The 19225-nt window shown below is 34.4% G+C and overlaps 1 protein-coding gene across 1 annotated transcript; it reads left to right on the top strand.

Annotated features, from left to right (window-relative positions):
- The first annotated feature begins 12037 nt into the window (after window positions 1-12037).
- LOC117915792 (UDP-glycosyltransferase 87A1-like) lies at window positions 12038-13918 on the top strand. Its single transcript, XM_034831480.1, has 2 exons — window positions 12038-12625; window positions 12857-13918. Exons 1-2 carry the CDS (start codon window positions 12151-12153, stop codon window positions 13711-13713), a joined length of 1332 nt encoding a protein of 443 aa, XP_034687371.1. The 5' UTR covers window positions 12038-12150; the 3' UTR covers window positions 13714-13918.
- Window positions 13919-19225: the final 5307 nt, after the last annotated feature.

Below are 19225 nucleotides of genomic sequence, written 5' to 3'. Positions count from 1 at the left end.
TGAGTTATCTGAAGAAGTATATACGGATCTTCCACCATGATGCATGGTGTCAGAAAAATAATATTAGAAGGTGTGCAAATTGAAGAAGTCATTGTATGAGTTGAAGCAATCCCCAAGAGCATGGTTTGAAAGGTTCACAAAGTCAATGAGAGTTTTTGACTATCATCAAAGTAATTCAGATCACACTTTGTTCCTGAAAAAGCAACATGGTAAGATTACGACACTCATCGTATATGTAGATGACATGGTAGTTACAGGAAATGATCCTAAAGAAAGAAAAGCTCTACAAAATGATCTATGTAGAGAATTCGAAATGAAAGATCTAGGTCCTCTGAAATACTTTCTTGGGATTGAAGTTTCTCAATCAAGTGAAGGAATTTTTATGTCTCAAAGAAAGTATGCCTTAGATCTTTTATAGGAGACGGGAATGTCGGGATGTTAACCTATTGATACACCAATAAAAGAAGGTTTGAAATTGTGTGTTGAGCCTAATCAAGTATCAACTGATAAGGAAAAATACTAGAGACTTGTGGGAAGATTAATGTACTTAGCTCATACAAGACCAGATCTTGCTTATGCATTGAGTGTAGTAAGTCAATACATGCATAATCCTGGAAAGCAACATATGAATGCAGTCATGCATATTTTGAGGTATTTGAAGAATGCTCTTGGGAAGAGAATTTTGTTCACTAAAAATGTTGGTCATCAGAGTATAGAAGTATATACTGATGCTGATTGGGCCGGTGCAGTGGATGATAGGCGATCTACATCTGGTTGCTTTACCTTTGTACGTGGTAATCTTGTGACATGGAAAAATAAGAAGTAGAATGTCGTCGCTCGTTCAAGTGCAGAAGCGGAATTTAGGGGTATGACTCTAGGACTTTGTGAGACATTATGACTAAGACTCCTTTTACAAGATTTAGGTTTCCTATCTAGGCAACCAATCCGATTGTTTTGTGACAATAAAGCTGCATGTGATATTGCTCATAATCCAGTACAACATGATCGTATAAAGCATGTCGAGGTGGACAGATTCTTCATTAAGGAGAAGTTGGATGATAAGATTGTGGAATTGCCTAAGATTCGATCAGAAGATCAATTGGCCGATATCCTCACCAAAGCCGCAATCTCAAGTTGAGTGTTCTCCAAATTTTTAGACAAGTTGGGCATGTGTGACATCTATGCACCAACTTGAGGGGGAGTGTTGAGATATTAGGAATGTTTAGATATTAGGAATATTGAGATATTAGGAATATTGAGATATTAGGATATTAGTTGTTCTTTCCTTATATCATTCCTTCTTTGTATCATTATTTCCCATTCTTAGAATGATGATTACCCTCTATATATACTCTATATATGAACGAATGAAATAATTAATGAAAAACTACCATTCATCAATGAAGACATTTTTCTAGAAATTACTTTTTAGATAAAGATGAAAATGAACATAAATGAAGAAATACTTGAAGTATGATGTGGGACTTGAAGACATTTTGTCAATTGTATATGGTATGAGATCTTTATGAAGGTACCCATTTTGATGTATAAATTTGATTTTGATAGTATCATTCAAAATTTTCAATTATCAATGAGTTTGAAGGTCCAAAATTTTCTAATCGAGATTTAGTAATGATTTCTAGTTGTTTTAGATGTTAAGAGAATTGAGAAAGCAAGAAAAAAATTTGGTATTCTTAAAGATGTATGCACGTTTATGTGCATTAAACCTTGAGTGCACATTTTTTTGAGGTGCTCTAAAAGTGCACTAGGAAAGGTATGTTGGTGTAATGAGAAGTCAAACTTAATACTTGGATGGCTCTAAAGAGCCTATTTTAGCGTGTTTGCGGAACCCATACTTAGCCTAATGCAACTTCTTGTCATCAATACCTTGTAAAAACATTTTTAACGTGTTTTGTGAGGTTTTTGTAGGTTCAAAAGCATTCTTAGTGCATTAGAGTCTTCTTGGTGTTTGTAAAGGCCAGACTACCTAAGCAAAAGAGCATACATAGATTGCACACTTACTAAATACACAAAACCCTCATGACACACCTCCCATTGAGCACAACTTAAATTATATGTCTTGAAGAGCTAGCCTAGTATAAATTGGGTAGCCTAGGCCACCAATCTAAATAACACACTTGGATAGCACATTTATATTGCACACCTTTGAGTGGTCATTTAAGATTGTGCACCCAGAGCACCACTTACACTGTGCAATTCAAGAAGCCTAGTATATGGAGTGCAATTAAGTAGAAAGTGCGATTAAGTAGAAAGTGCACCCCTTAGGTGCTTCAACAATTATGTAGTTCTTAAGTGCGCTAACAAGATGCACACCACACTACCAAACTAATAGGACTCCCAAAAAGCTCACCTTGATCTCATGTGGAACTTCTTTTGGCATGAGGAATGTGAGAAATTAAGTTCAACTAATAAGTAAATATAGTTAAGTTCTAATATCTTGTTAATCAAACTACTAAGTTTACATGGAATTGATGAACAATATAAAACAAGTTGGTAAGTGTCATAAGCAGTCTCGCATTTCATGTGCACAACCTTTTCCCATATTTGATTTTAATAAAAGTTAAATACGCTTTAACCCTCAATCTTTTGCACGTTTTATATTTTACCTCATTATATTAAAAATCCAAAACTTTGTCTCTAAAACATGTTAAAGAACATCACTTCAATAGCATTTACCAACCCTTTATAAACTAAAAAAAGAACTTACTATTTTTTGTCCTCTAGTTTTGGAGGTCTAGGGTAGATGAGATAAAATATATTTAACCTTTTTAATAAGGGATTATTTGATTAAAATAATTATTAAAAATTCAAATTAAGAAATCTAAGGGTTTGTTTGGTAACTATTTTCAAGAATAGTTTTATGTTATTTAGAACAAAAAAGAAGAAGAGGAAAACACGTTTGACAACCAATAATTGTATTTTGTTTTATATTTTTAACATCTTTTAGTTGTTTTCTATTGTTTTTATTTGTTTTCTTGGGGTTGTTTTAAAAAATAATTATATAAACATGTAAAATGATTAAAAATAAAACATTACATATAAAAATTATTTTTAAAACATATTTAAAAATATTAAAAACAAGTTAAAAATATTTTAGGTTTTCAAACAGAATTTTGTTCTACAAAAATCAGAGAACAATTTTCAAAAACTTTTTTTAAAAACTGTTTTTCAAAATAGTTACCAAATGGGCCTTAAATCTTCATTTTTTTGGTATCTTTTTGACAAAAATACCCTCACTTTTTTTGTGGTAAAAATGACTTTTTCTTTTTACAAGCTAAATGTAAATAATCAAAATGGTAAACAATGTTAGTATGAAAAATGAATTACTTTTCAAGTAAAAACATGCAAAATATTATATTAGAAATTTGAGGATTATTTCACCCCTAACCAATTAATTCTTTGATGAATACCATGATATGTAATTTTTCTTACATATTAATTCAACAAATGAGTCAAAATAGTTAAAATACTAATGCTTGTTAAACACCATTATCCTTGAAGTCCAACTAAAAATTTAAGCTTATTCATAGAGTATGCTGAAAAATATATATTAATTAAGCTTAGTGAACTAACACTGTATATTAAGATTGCTACCACTTAGGGTGACTTGAAATTATCTTACGGCTCCTAATTTTCACTAACCATATTTCATTATCAGAAAATAAAAAAAGTTATTTTATTTTATAAAAATTAAATATGCATTTATAAACATTTTTGATACGTTCGTTCACTGGATGAATGGACGAATAGGTCAAATGGCTTCACAGTAAATGGGCTTTGGCCTAAAGGATTTGTAATGTCAAAATGTTAAAATGTTAAAATTAAAAATTAATTTTTATTTTTATTATTTATTTATTTATTTATTATTATTTTTTATCAAAAATTAAATTTTGATAAGTTGTTTTAGTTTTTCCCAGTATTCTTATATAAATATTCATTGAATCACTCTCGTCTTCTATGCTCTCTTCCATAAGCTTCAAGGCGATAAAGATAGAAACAAGATTACAACTAGAGTTATAAGTTGGTTTCTGTTTGTTTATCTATGGAAGCCATGAGAAGACTCCTTTGCAGCAATTGCCACAAGGAATTAGAATTGACCTCTCAAGAAGCTTTGGAGGGTCGCATGGAAATCGATCAACCTACGGAGACTAGGACCTTGAACCTCTTTGGAGAGGGTGACGTTGCGAAACACAAAGCCCCTCGACGCCGTTCCAGAAAGATTATTCCATCACCACCGGCGTCGGGTAATCACAAGAGGCTGCATGTTGAGAGGGAAAGGGAGGAGATTCTCCCTCCCCGGGTGCCCAAGCGTGCTTCTTGCTCCAATGTGATCCGGCAAACCCTTGTTCTGAACCATTCACCGGGGAACTCAACTCCTGCTTCATCTTATCCTTGTCCTTCTCAGCCTTCCACTCGGTGGATAAGAACTGGAGAGGGCGATTGGACCCTCCACTCACCATACTTCATTCCGGCTTCATTCGTTCAGTAATGTCATTGTGCTGTGGTGTACCAGGAACCGTCTTCGTGTGCCTAATTCCATGCTTTGAGCAATTTTCTTTAAATTCTCCGGAGATGTACTCTCCACCATTATCTATTCGAAAATGCTTTAGTGAATTTCTCATCTCTCTTTCTACCATGGCATGAAATTGTTGAAAATACTAGAATACCTGATTTTTTTTTATGTATTAGGTATACCCACGCCTTTTGTGAAACGTCGTCAATAAAAGTAACAAAGTATTTGTTCTCGCCCAATGAGTCAGGGCAATAACAAACAATCAGAATACACTAATTCCAATTTCTCTAATTTTTTATTGGAATTCTTCTGGAATGAAACTCTGTGATGCTTTCCAAATAGACAATTGTCACAAAAGTTTGATGATTTGCCTCTATCCATAGGAATGAGTGATTGTTTAAAGGCCAACGATAGCTTGAATTGGTTGAAATATAGGCAAGCTTCTATTGGAAGAAAAACCCCGCTACAATTTATTGGTAAGAAAAGGGGTTGTGGCGGTGGCGGCCTGGGGCAACTGAAACCAAACAATTTTTGGACATAGTTTACATGGAATTGATGAACAATATAAAACGAGTTGGTAAGTGTCATAAGCGGTCTCACATTTCATATACACAACATTTTCCCATATTTGATTTTAATAAAAAATAAATTCTCTTTACCCCTCAATCTTTTGCATGTTTTATATTTTACCTCACCATATTAAATATCCAAAACTTTGTCTTTCAAACACGTTAAAGAAGGAACATCACTTCAATATCATTTACCAACCCTTTATAAACAAAAAAAAAAAAAAAAAAAAAAAAAATATTTTTTGTACTCTTGCTTGGAAATCTAAGGGCTCTTTGGCAACTATTTTTTAGAACAGTTTTCTGTTATTTAGAATTAAAAAAAGAAGAAGATGAAAACACATTTGACAACAAAAAATTCTTTTTTGTTTTATGTTCTTGACATTTTTTAGTTGTTTTCTATTGTTTTCTTGGGGTTGTTTTAAAAAATAATTATATAAACATGTAGAATGATTAAAAGTAAAACACTAAATATAAAATTTATTTTTAAAATATTTTTAAAATTATTAAAAATAAGTGAAAAACATTTTTGGTTTCTAAACGGATTTTTATTTTATGAAAATCAGAGAATAGTTTTCAAAAACTATTTTTAAAAATTGTTTTTTCAAAACTGTTTTTGAAAACAGTTACCAAATAGACCATAACTTTTCATTTTTTGGCCTCTTTTGACAAAAACACCCTCACTTTTTATTGTAAAAATGACTTTTCTTTTAAAACCTAAATGTACATAATCAAAATGGTAAATGGCGTTCCTACGAAAAATGATTACTTTTCTTGTAAAAAAAATGAAAAGTAATAAATTACAAATTTGAGGATTATTTCATCCCTTTTAACCAATTAATTCTTTTATGAATATCATGATATGTAGTTTTTCTTATATATTAATTCAATAAATGAGTGGAAATAGTTAAAATACTAATGCAAACACCATTATCCTTGAAGTCCAACTAAAAATTTAAGCTTATTCATGGAGTATGCTGAAAAATATATGTTAATTAAGCTTACTAAGCACATGGGCCGGGGATCAGGAACTAACACTGTATATTAAGATAGCTACCACTTAGCTTGCCTCATTTTTACATGATTTCCTATTACATGTGGAATGTGAGACTATTTATGACACTTAGGTTTAATAAATGAGCAAATATGATTAATGTTCTAATTTCATGTTACCCTTAGCTATCCTAATCAAAAACAAAAGTTCATAAGGAGTTAACTAATGGTCTATTTAAAGTTGACTAATATTGGATGTTACACCTAAGCATGACCTTGTCTCATACATGGGTTAATAAATGGATGATTAATGTATGTTTTAATTTATTTATAATAAGTCTATCTACTTAAATATAAGATAGACAAAAAATTTTCTAAAATAGTTACTAAAACTATGTTTGATTTTTGGAAAGTATTAAGGAAAGAAAATTATTTTCTCATATTTGATCTTACTATGAAAAATATATAAAAAAAAATTTAAATATAATTAAAATATGAAATTGTGGACCCCATATTTCGGCTCATGAGCTTCCACTCGATGATGAACTCGCTTTTTATTTGAAAAATTGATTTATTGTTTAGAAAATGACTTGGAGTCGCCAATTATTTTTGTTTTATTTTTAAAGGATAAACAAAATAAAAAAGAAAACCTTAAGTGTGACTCCTTACTTTGGAAAAGGTGGTTTGTGAAAAACCGAATCAAGGCTCGGGGGTCAGGTTACTTATCGGGAAGATACAGTAAAGAGCGTAGTACCCCTCTAAGTCTCTAAAAATGAGTCTCTACTAATGAAATGAAACAATCATGACAATCAATAAAGAAATCAATGGATACCCGAAACTATCATGTACAATATGGAGATCAAAACATGCATAAGAATGGCCAGGATGAGAGATGAAGCGTACCTTAGCAGCAATCGATCAAGTGCTAGCCTGAAATGTGATTAGCGCACAATAATGATCATAGAATATACCACACATATCACTAAATAGAGCAAAAAAAAAACATCAAATATCACACTGCATTTCACTCAAATTTATTTTTAAATATCTGATATTGGGTCCTTACCAAAACCCAATTTATTTTTGTATGAACCAATTCTATAAATTACATCACTTAGAATTACAATTATTTTAAAACATTTTAAAAATCATGAAAATTATGAAAATTGCTTGCTAGAAAGAAAAAAATAGCAAGCAAAGTTTTATTAAAAATGAAAGGATTTATGGGACCTAAAAGTTCTAAGGATGAAAGATGGGAGAGTTGGGATGATGGGAGAGTTGGGATCATTTAAGAAAAACCCAAATCTGGAAAATCATTTGAAGAATGGGAGTGTGGAAATTTATTTAAAAAGAAACAAGGATGAAAGAATAGGAGGATGACACGTGGCCCAATGGTGGCCATGCTAAAGGTGTTTTCTTTGGGCCCAAGCCGGAAAAAGTGCTCCTTCAGTTGACATTAGCCAATTGATTCCCATCATACACCACCACCATTGTCAATAGTGCAATCACCCTTCATCCAAGAGGATGACTAGCAGAAGTCAAAGGATAATCTGGATATTTCTCTGCCAAGTCCTTCAATACAGCATATTTTTGGCAACACTTGTACGCAAATTCCTCTGACCCAAATTCCACCCCAACTTTTGGCTCAACACACTCATCAGGTTCATCTTTTATGGGAATGTTACAACCCGTTAAGCCAACCGAGGCAACTTTTGGGTTTTGAACTCGCTTGCCATGCAAATCCTTCCCACATTCCTCTATGGATGAAAGTCTTAGACCCTGACAATCCCGCTCACCGTCGACATTCATCTCACGCTTGTCATCAGAGGAAACTTTCAGGATTTTACATTAATGCTCATCATCATTGTCTACCCCAAACTTGTCAATGGATGGAACTTTCGCACTCTGTAACTCATGCTCATCATCATTATCCGCTTCAGGTTTGTCAACAAATGAAACCTCTGCGTAATGACTTTCAATCTCCAGGTCAGTATTCACCCTAGGCGATGATTCAACTTTATCTTTCACATCTTCTTCACATGGTGGGGGATTTAATATATAATCCATCAACCTGAGTGAATCTAATGGGATTAGGAGGGGGAGTTTGAAGGGATGTCTTTCTCCGATGACCGTTAACAGTGTCTGAATCCAGTGAAGGGAGTATAGGTGCCGAATGGAGTGCGAACAGCAGATTGCCGATTTGCTAGAGGTCTCTTGGCTCGTTTCGGATCGAGCGTCCAAAAGCTCAGCGAACTTATCTGGAGCCATTTCCTTCTTGGCCTAGGTAGTGCCCGCAAACGGATCTCATTCTGAAGACCCCAGAAATATGAAGATCGGATGGATTGCCTTCAAAACTGTTGAGACGGCTGTACCGATCTGCTCATGGGTGTCTTTCAAGCTGCTCACTGCATCGAAAAAATCCACGTCTGTATCTTGGCATCTTTTGGACTAGACTCTTAATTTCCAAAGGGGTTATAGGCAATTATCATTTTCATTCCACGCGCAACTGATTTGAAAATGCTCCCAGAACCGTCACAGGCTGTATGTTCTTTCGAATGAAGGTATTTGGCTGTCTTTAATACCTTATAATGAAAGTCGTCATTCCAGCATATTTTCCTGCCATTGTCAACCGAATTATACAGAGGTGAAGTTTGATTTATCCTCTTGAAGGATGCCAGGTAAAATCATTCTGAACTTCCACCCTCTAACCCATATTATCAATAATAGCCATGGCGAAGTTATGAAGCCTAGGAACATCAGCTTCCTTGACTGAACGTAGAGCCACTGTGATGCCTGAAGCAGGTTCTTCCTCTGCATTAGGAGCGCATGAACATGGAGCACCTGAAACTCTTGTGGCATTCTACACTCCGCCAATATAACCATCTGAATTCTCCTTCTTATGATAAAAAGAGCCATTCATGAGCCTGAGCCTTAGGCACAAGAAAAGCACCGCAATGATGTGAGAATGGCTCAGCCATTTGTAGAGCGTCAAGCACCACGGTTCTGTAACTAAAACGAAAGCCCTCATATTCACCCAAAGTAAGCTAGAAAGATAATGAAATGCAGGTGGTCAACGTGTAGGACTTCATGCACTCGGGAAGGAAATGAAATGGACCGAAAGTGAGATATATGGTATGGTTGGGAAGATGATGAGGTGAATGAAATGAAAGTGAGGTGGTGATCGGATTCCGTGGGTATGAAGAATAGGAATTTGCAGATAAGAAAGATGAAAACGAGTGGGTACGAAAGATAAGAATTGAGAGTGATGAAAATGAATGATGAGGATGAGTGACAGGGCGTTTGCATGGGGATTCAAGTTCATGGAGAATGGAAAACAAATGGGTGGGAATGCATGGCAGAACGGGTAAGGGAAGGTGGTGAGGGAAGTGTCCATGTGCATGGGACTAGGAGGACGGGTTTGTTGGGTGTGATGGGTGGTTCCCTGCAAGGGAATATTTGGGGAAATGAGCGAGAGGGATATTGGAAGAAAATAAGTTTAATGGTATGGGTGATAAGGTAGAGAGAGAAGCGGACATGAAGATGGGTATGGAGGATAAACAAAGGTGCTCTGTCATGTGAATCGGATGAGCCAACTGGCAGTGGGTATTCAGACCAAGAAAGCTCTCCATGATACCGACGATGGAGCCGTCATAATATGGAAGGTTCTGAACGGCAGTGACGTCGTCGGCAGTGTTGAAGAAGGCATGAGTGTGAGCGGCAGTGAATACGAACAAGCACACCAGCGGCACCGCTGGCCGGTGAGTAACTTCCAGTGACGGACAGCCAGATATGAAAAATGACCAACAAAGCATTGTATCGCTACTTGTCACGTGGACCACCCATGGTCCACTAAAACTGAGGAGAGAAGAAATAGAAAAAAAAAGTCTGCTGGTAGTCCCGATGACGGCGGCCATGGACGGGGTATTCCGATTGGAAAGCTCGGTGAGACACGAGGCCAAGAGAATTCTGATGAGTGACAGGTTTAGCAATCTAGGAGAGCCCTTCTTGAGACCCATAGAATCTGATTCTATCCTTCATAACAGCGGGATCTTGGCCATCGACAGCCCAACCCCAAATACATCCAGGAGGCTTGCCTACAACAACACATAAGCATTGAAAGACTATAGCATCACAAGGCCGCTAACAATATGAAATGAGGATGAGATTATCTACATAAGGCTGCGCCCAAGCCAATCAAATATTGCTATAGAGAAAGTAGTGATAAGCATGGTTTTGATGAGGGACGGGACATGGCCACAATTAGACCCCCCACAATGGGTTCACTTTACAAGTTGAATTCCTTTTTGATATATAGAACAGTCTCAGCGATCGTAGCACTATCTCATCCTTGCAATAAGTTTCCTTACAGCTGCAGCCATTGCCACGAGCACAACTCCACTCATTTCCATCAAACCCCAGATCAAACACCCATCGATCGCAGTGAACTCGGGATTTATCGCCAGATCAAAACTGTTAATACCTCCTGAATGCTCTTGGATGGTCAATCTTCAGTTCGTCTAATAAACAATCAAAGACGTTGATGTTGATCTCTCTCAGAAACCTCCCAATCCAGACGGCCATCCCAAACATGATACCAACTCAAAAAAAAAACCAGAACCGGAGGGGAAAGTAAAGAAAAACAGAGTATGTCGTTAAATCCAAGCTCCATTTTATGAAGATCAAGGAGCTTTAAAAAAAAACTGGTGGGAGAGTCTGAATGGTCTTAACACAAACAAATAGCATAACCATCATGCAAACAAAAATGAGAAGCAGGTTTAACTCATTTGATAGTCAAAGCAAGCATCTAAATATCAGCAAGAAACATAAAGTAACTGCAAAAGTGGAGATCCTAAGGTGTGAGATAGTTAAACCTGAACGACTCCCCTCGAGCAAAAATTGCTTGGTTTCCGGCGAACGGCAACCTCTCTCCTCTGTAACAAAACTCTGTAGAAACTCTCTACTCTTCAAAAGTTTCAGCTGGTTTTTCCTCACTGCCTCCGTAACCAAAAACCTCTAGAATACTTCCCCCAAAACGTTCCTCCGCCCGTCCTTGGCAGCTTGCTCCACAAGCCACCAGTCAAAAAAAATATCTCCTGCTGCCCTTTTTCGTAACAAAAAGAAACGCCCCCTGCTTAACGGCCTCCTACACCCCTATAACAGACACGCTCCTCTCTGAAAAGTCCTTGTGCCACACTCTGATAGCTCTCACCAATCCGTGATTCTCGAACAGCCTCTTCCAAGACGACACGTGTTCTCCCAGATCGTGACACTGGGCAAAATAATATGAGCTCTTCACGTGAAAATGACCCGGGTCTTAAAAAACTTATATATTTTAAATTATTTTAAATGGTTAAAATAAAATATAAAAATAATTTATTGACTTTAAATTATTTTTTATTTTTATTTATTTATTTATATTTTTTCTGATGTTTCACTTAAGAGATGTTAGAACAAGGATAAAAAAAAAAGAAAATTAATTTTTCTTTTTAATTTTATTGTTTATTATTATTATTAAATATTATCATTATTCTTAATGCATTATTGTAAATAATTGTTTATTTAATACATAATTTAATTTTAATGTACATGTAATAATAATAATAATAATAATAATAAAAGAATTATTTCATTTTTTTAATCAATTAATTATTTAATGAATATCATGATGCTCCGAGTGATATACTCCAATTTATTTTAACTATATTTAATTTAATTTTTTATTTTTTACCATACAACAATATTATTTTCAACTTATAAATAAATATGAAAAAAAATCATCATTTTCAAATTTTTGTTTTTTCTTTTCTTAGTAATTTTATATTAATACTTTCTTGGAAGAAACATAACCGGATTTTAATGCATGATTTAGCTAAAAAGACAAAAAAAGACGACAAAAAAAAAAAAAAAAATCCTTTTATCAATTTGGGGTAATCCAAGGTGGAGGAGGCGGAGGTGGAGTCGAACTCTGACCACTGTGAGACTTTCACCTCGCGCCGATTTTCAGGCCATAGCTTCCCTCCGGCAACTTGTTTCGCTCACCGGAGTTCGGGAGTCTAGATGGATCCCACCGCCTCTGCCTGCCATGTCGCCGCAATCCCTTACCCAGGAAGGGGCCACATCAACCCCATGTTCAATTTCTGTTACTTGTTAGCTTCAATGAGAGATGATGTCCTCATCACCTTCGTTCTAACTCAAGAGTGGCTGGGCTTCATCGGCTCCGACCCCAAGCCCCCCAACCTCCGCTTCTCCTCCATACCCAATGTCATACCGTCGGAGCTGGCTCGCGCCGCCGATTTCCCAGGGTTTTGGGAAGCTGTGATGACGAAAATGGAGGACCCATGTGAACGGCTCCTGGATCGGCTCAAACCTCCGGTGACTGCCATTGTGGCCGATACTTTTTTGTTCTGGGCGGTGGGACTGGGCAATCGGAGGAATATTCAGGTCGCATCTTTATGGCCGATGTCGGTTTCCGAGTTCTATCATTTAGATAATCTCATTGTTCAAGCTCAGAACTCTCCAACTGATATGTCAGGTGCCAGCAACTATCCTACCCAATATAAAAGCTATTTGAGTTTAATATACATCTTTTAATTTATTTTCTGGATTTAATCATAGCATTTATTAATTTTATTTCAATAATCAAAACTTATAATTACATATAGATTCACGGTTATAAAGATGATAAATTGATAACAATTCAATAAGCTTGTTAGTTATTTGATTTCTTTACGATGAAATAATCTTGTTTGTTTGTGTGTGATAGAACAAAGAGCAGAGCACTCGGATTTGAAGGAGAACAAGCAAATATTTGGACGAGTGAAGGAGGCCTTTTCGTGGATACGGAAAGCGCAATTCCTTTTGTTGACTTCCATATATGAGCTTGAAGCTCAGGTCATAGATGCTGTAAAGGCAAAACTCTCATTCCCCATCTATTCTCTTGGACCCCTCATACCTTACTTCAAACTCAGGCATAGCTCTATACCTATACCTTCCTACCAGAGCAACAACAGTGGCTGCTTAGAATGGCTAGACTCTCAGCGTCTTTCTTCTGTTCTGTACATCTCTTTGGGAAGCTTTCTTTCAGTTTCGAGTGCCCAAATGGATGAAATAGCAGTTGGGTTGCAGCAAAGTGGTGTTCGGTTCTTGTGGGTGGTGCGTGGAGAAGCGGCTCGGATAAAGGATATTTGTGGTGAAATGGGGATGGTGGTGGCTTGGTGTGACCAATTGAGGGTGTTGTCTCATGATTCTGTAGGGGGGTTTTGGTCCCACTGTGGGTGGAACTCAGTTGTGGAAGGTGTCTTCTCAGGTCTTCCTTTTCTCACTTTTCCCATACTTATGGATCAACACTGCAATGGTAAGCTAATTGTGGAGGATTGGAAGATTGGATGGAGGGTTAGAAGAGAGCTGGGAAAAGAAGTTTTGGTCAAAAGAGATGAAATTGCATGCCTTGTGAAGAAGTTCATGGATTTGGAAAGCAATGAGGGAAATGAAATGAGAAGAAGAGCAAGAGAACTTCAAGAGATTTGTCAACAAGCAATTACAAAAGGAGAATCGTCTTACACTAATCTTGAAGCTTTTGCAAGGGACATCCACAATGCTGCTACCGTTGAAGCAGGATGATGTGTTGTGGCACTGGTGATTGAAGGATGTGAAGCTTGTGACCATATGTTCTAATAAAAGCTTATGAATTTGGCATTCTGTCATCCAAGAATTCCTCCAAATGACCAACTCGATCTATGGACTACATTTCTGGAATTTCCTATTTTTAGAAAAGAAATTAGATTTAATTTTTAATAGAGATATGCATCTCAAATTCTTATTTTTAGTTCTTAATGCCTTTAGGTAAAAATGTATTATGTGAAATATTTTTAATGGTAATATTTTCTTATAAAAATCGGTTTTCAGTTTGATTCAAGAAAAATATTAGAAGTATCTTTATAAAAATTATAGGTCTTGAGTGAAAAAAAAAAAAAATGGGAAGGATAAATTGAAGAAAGTTTAGTAGTGGATCATGAGAATCGTTCAAGAAAATCCAAAACTATAGTGATTTTAATTGATATTCAATAGAATGATGATATTTATAAAGACTATACAAATATATTGATAGATGAAGTACTTTGCATTTTATTTCTAACTACTCTCTCGTTAATCAACCAATAATCGGTAATAGCTATTATTTGCATGTAAAAGATGTGTCAACCTTGTTTTGCTCTATTTTTAGTGCACATTGTGGTTAAATCTTATTCAATTGGTATATGTTTTGTAATCAATATATCCTTTAGATGATTTTGAAATAACTTTAAGTCTTTAGCTTGTTAAAGTAGTTACTTATTTATTTATTAATGCTCATATCCCCTCGATGGATTCCTTGTGGATTGTGGGTGGTGGGATAGAGCTCTAAACGCATGACATGATGCAACAAATGAGATTTTAGTTTTTATTGTTCTATCCATGTTTACATTAATATTTATCTAAGCATTCAAACTTGCATCACTTGTATTGTAAATGACTTAGGTGCATTAAGATTTTTAAAAAAGATCCAATTCATAGGTTCCTTATAAGTTGATGAGTTGTGCACAGTCAGTTTATAGACTTTGGTAATCTACCTAAGGTTGTAGTGCACAACTTACTAATTGAAAGGATGATTTGTCTTAGTCATCAAGATAAATTTCAATGGTAAGTGTATGAGTGTGTATAGCTATTGACATATATCTAGAGTCGATGCATACTAATGTATATGAACCTTTTTATTTTCATGTATAGGGAGGGGATGAACATTTCATCATCTTTATTGATGATTACTCCAGGTTTGGGTATATTTACCCAATGCATAGGAAATTTGATGCCTTGAATAAGTTCGTCAAATTTAAGGTAGAATAAAAAAAATTAATTGCTTAAATACCTGAAGGCACTTTGATTAGATTGAGGTGGTTAGAATATATTTAGAAAGTTTGATTCTTTCCTTTAGGGGGTATAAGATTATATCCTAATTGAATGCACCTAGGACTCCATTGCAAAATGTAGTAGTGAAAAGAAGAAATTAAACTTTGATGGATGTAGTGAAATTGATGATAAGTTTCTCATTGCTTTCCATATCCTTTTAAGGATATGCCTTGGAGACCTTGTCTTACATTTTTCTTTTCCTAGTACTTTCCAAGTCAATATCTTTTACTCCTAAGGAGATATGGACAGGTTGTAAACTTAGTTTGTGACATATTCACATATAAGGTGTCTATCACACTTGCTAAAAATAAAAGTAGACAAATTGAAAGTAAGGTAAAAGGCATATTAATTTGTAGGTTATGCAAAAGGATTTTAGAGATTAGTAACAATAGGTATTCTTAATTAAGGCATTGTGGACCTTCTCTCGATCCACCAATCGGCGTGACTCGCAATTAAAAATAATAATAAAAGTGTGGAGAAAAAGTGTTTTTCAAGTTTTGAAAAATCCATCCCCGATGAGGAACGGTTTTGTTTGGAGTCACCACTTACTTTTTAGTTTTATTTTTGAAATGGGGAAAACTAAATAAGAACAGAAACCCATTAATGACTCCAATTAAGGAAAAGCGGTCCACGAAACTCGATTTCTGGGTCAGGGGATCAGGTTACCTATTAGGAAGGTACCTCATGCAAGGTATCACCCTTCTAGGCCCGAGATCCGATCTCTACTAGTGAATAGGGTACATTGGAGCACATAGGTCAAAGATCAGTCAATTCCCCCCAAGCTACATGGATGACTAGACTCATACAATCCTAGTTGGTATTCGACATGCATATGAAAACGACAATCAGAACAATGATGCGTACTTGAGGTCCCTAGCCAAGCACTTGAAAAAAGCGAGTCAATAAGCACAAACATACAACATATGCAACCGCAAAATCTACTAAAATTTAATCGTATTTCTACTTGAATTAATAAAATTTTTAGTCATGACCAAACCCTATATATGTAACCTCTAGTCTCTATCTAATGGCCACCAAAATGCAACCATAAAACTTCATTATGTGGCTGAAATTTAGTTATTCCAATTTCATTGATTTTTAGTTGAGAATTAACATATTTTTCACTTGAATTTCATCCATTTACAACCATAGATTCCATAAAATAAAAAAATAAAAAAATAAAAAAATAAAAAATTCAGTTGCCAAATAACAATTATAGGCCACCAAATTTATAAAAGTCGCATGCATGGAAACTTAAAAATTAAATTTGGACTTTTGGAAATTTTGGAAATGGAAACTTAAAGAATAAATTTGGAAATTTGGGAAATTTGGGAATTTTCGAAAATGTATTTGAAGAAAGTATTTTTTTTTTTTTAAAATGAAAATTTGAAATTTTAGAAATTTGGAAATTTGGAAAATTAATTTAAGAATGGTATTTTTAAAAAATAAAATTTTGGAATTCTAAGAGTTTTGGAATTTTGGAAAATGTATTCAAAGATAGTATTTAGGAAATTGGATTTTTGGAATTTTGGAAAATTTATTTGAAGATACTATTTAAGAAATTGGAATTTTGGAATTAATTTTAGAATGGTATTTAAAAAAAATGAAATTTTGGAATTTTAAGAGTTTTGGAATTTTGGAAGATAATATTTTAAAAATTAGAAATTTGGAATTTTGGAAAATTTATTTGAAAATGGTATTTAGGAAATTGGATTTTTGGGATTTTGGAAAGTTTATTTGAATATACTATTTAAGAAATTAGAATTTTAGAATTTTGGAAAATTAATTAAGATTGATATTTTTTTAAAAAAAATCAAATTTTGGAATTTGAAGAGTTTTGGAATTTTGGAAGATAATATTTTAAAAATTAGAATTTTGGAATTTTGGAAAATGTATTGGAAGATAGTATTTAGGAAATTGGATTTTTGGAATTTTGAAAAAATTATTTGAAGATACTATTTAAGAAATTGGAATTTTGGAAAATGTATTTTAAAGAAAAGAAATTAAGTTTGGAGAATTTATAAAAAAAAAAACTATTTGAAAATCTTATTTAAAAAATTAAATTTTAGAAAATCATTTAAAAGTTGTATTTTAAAACTGAAGTTTTAGAAAGCTATTTAAAAGTTGTATTTTAAAAATTAAGTTTTAGAAAATTTAGAAAAACTATTTGAGGATTGAAATTTAAAGATTAAATAAAAAAATGATTTTTAAAATGTTATTTGAAAATAAAAGGAAGAAGAGTAAATAAAACACATAAGTAAATAAGTTTTTAACTTTAACAGAGGAGAAAAGCAAGTGGACGGGACAATGCTCTTGCATGTGGTGCTGGAGGGTGGTCGGATTGCCACCGTCGACGAGGCTCACAGCCTAAGGAAAGAAATCTACCCCAAACCTATAGGCAATCTTGGTGAGGGTGGTTGAAGGAGCGGTGGCTGAAGGAGCGCCACCCATGCCATGACAGTAAAGAGAGTTGCCACAGTCGTCGGTGGAATAGCAATCCCGCCCGACGTCGAAAAAGCAAGCTATTGCAACTCTAGAACATGGTTGAACCGGGCTGTGTGAAAGAAAAGAGCTTTGGTTGGGGTCCCAACCAAGCTGTGATTGGGGACTGATCCAAAGCCAGGAAACATTCAGCACGCTTGATGTTTCAAAAATCAAACTACACCTTTCACACTCTCTAATGACTTGGCCATGTCTCCGACCAAGAAAAAAATGGTGAAACCAATTGCATCAGGTGGCGCAAGCAGCGACAAAAAAGATTCAGATAACGAAAATCCTCCATGGAGCAACAGAAATGCCCCAATGGGCACTGGTTGCCTGAGGCTCACTTTCATCTCCAACTCACTCCTATTTAGATTACCAATTCCTCACTATCACCGCAGGCAAGGGTGGCAATATACAAACCAAAATATTTCACAACTTGATACACAAGAATAGAGGAATACAGAAAAGAAAAGTCATAAAAAAATAAATAAATAAAGTAAGAGTGGGATATCTGAAGATATACTAAACCAAGTTGCGTTTCTTGAGTTGTCAATGGACTGAAGTGTACGTGAATGACAGAAAATAGATTTTAAATAGAAATCAGAACATGATTATAAACATATCATATTGAATCCCAAAACAAAGCTAAGGAAGATAAGGGCAAAATCAAACATAAAATACATTCAAACAAATTCAGATCCTATAAGAATATGTAGTAGTGCCCAAAGCTCGCATTCAAACATCAAAATGGAATCCTAACATGCATAGAATAAAAAACCTGATGAAACCTATGAAAATGAAAGAACCTAGTAGTTTATAGAAATCATACTCGTGCTCTTCCTTCCCCGACTCATTCCCTTTATTTCTCTTTTTCTCTTTCTCTATACCAACTCTCTCTTTTCCTTATTTTCCTATCCTCTATTGATTCCCTTGTTTTTCTCATTTTTTTCCAAACATCTCTATCAAACCTCCCATCTTCCTTCAAACCTCTCAAAATGTCTTCTATCCTCTTTTTGAAATAGCCTCCATCTCTTCCCCATGCAGAGAAGACCCATCGGAAACCTTTCCTTCTCTCTTTTTCCAAACATACATTTTTCCACTATTTTTTTTTCTTTTTTCAAAAGAAACAACCTCCTTTCCCATGCATTCTACCGTTTCCCCAAGTATCATTTTTCACTCTCAAAATTTCCAAAAAATCCCTTTCTTCCCATGCAGTCCACCAACTTTTTTTTTTCTTAAGTAAATAAAATAAAATAAACATTTAAAAAAAATAAATAATAAAATAAAATGAATACAATAATATAAAATAAAATAATAAAAACATAATATAAATAATAATGATAATAACAATGATAATGATAAAAATAATAATAATAATTATAATAATGATAAGGATAATAATAATAATAATATTGATAATAATAATAATAATAATAAGATAAGATCACTAATCACATGCAATTTTCTAAAAATAAATAAATAAAAATAAATGAATAATTAAATAAATAATATCAAAATAATTAATATATAAATAAATGAATAAAATCAAGCAAATGTAAATCATGTAAGAAAAACTTGAAATGTGACCTAAGTGGACATAGTGAGCCTAAATGAGCCTTATGAGTGTCCAAAAGGTGCTTGAATGGCATTTGGTAATTGGAAATGTGCCTAGGTGACCTAGGGTGATTTAGGATGTGTCTAAGTG

The sequence above is a fragment of the Vitis riparia genome, chromosome 6, assembly GCF_004353265.1.
Source record: "Vitis riparia cultivar Riparia Gloire de Montpellier isolate 1030 chromosome 6, EGFV_Vit.rip_1.0, whole genome shotgun sequence".
Taxonomy (NCBI): Eukaryota; Viridiplantae; Streptophyta; class Magnoliopsida; order Vitales; family Vitaceae; genus Vitis; species Vitis riparia.
Note: the sequence above shows the minus strand (reverse complement) of the source record. Positions and strands in the feature narration are given on the sequence as shown.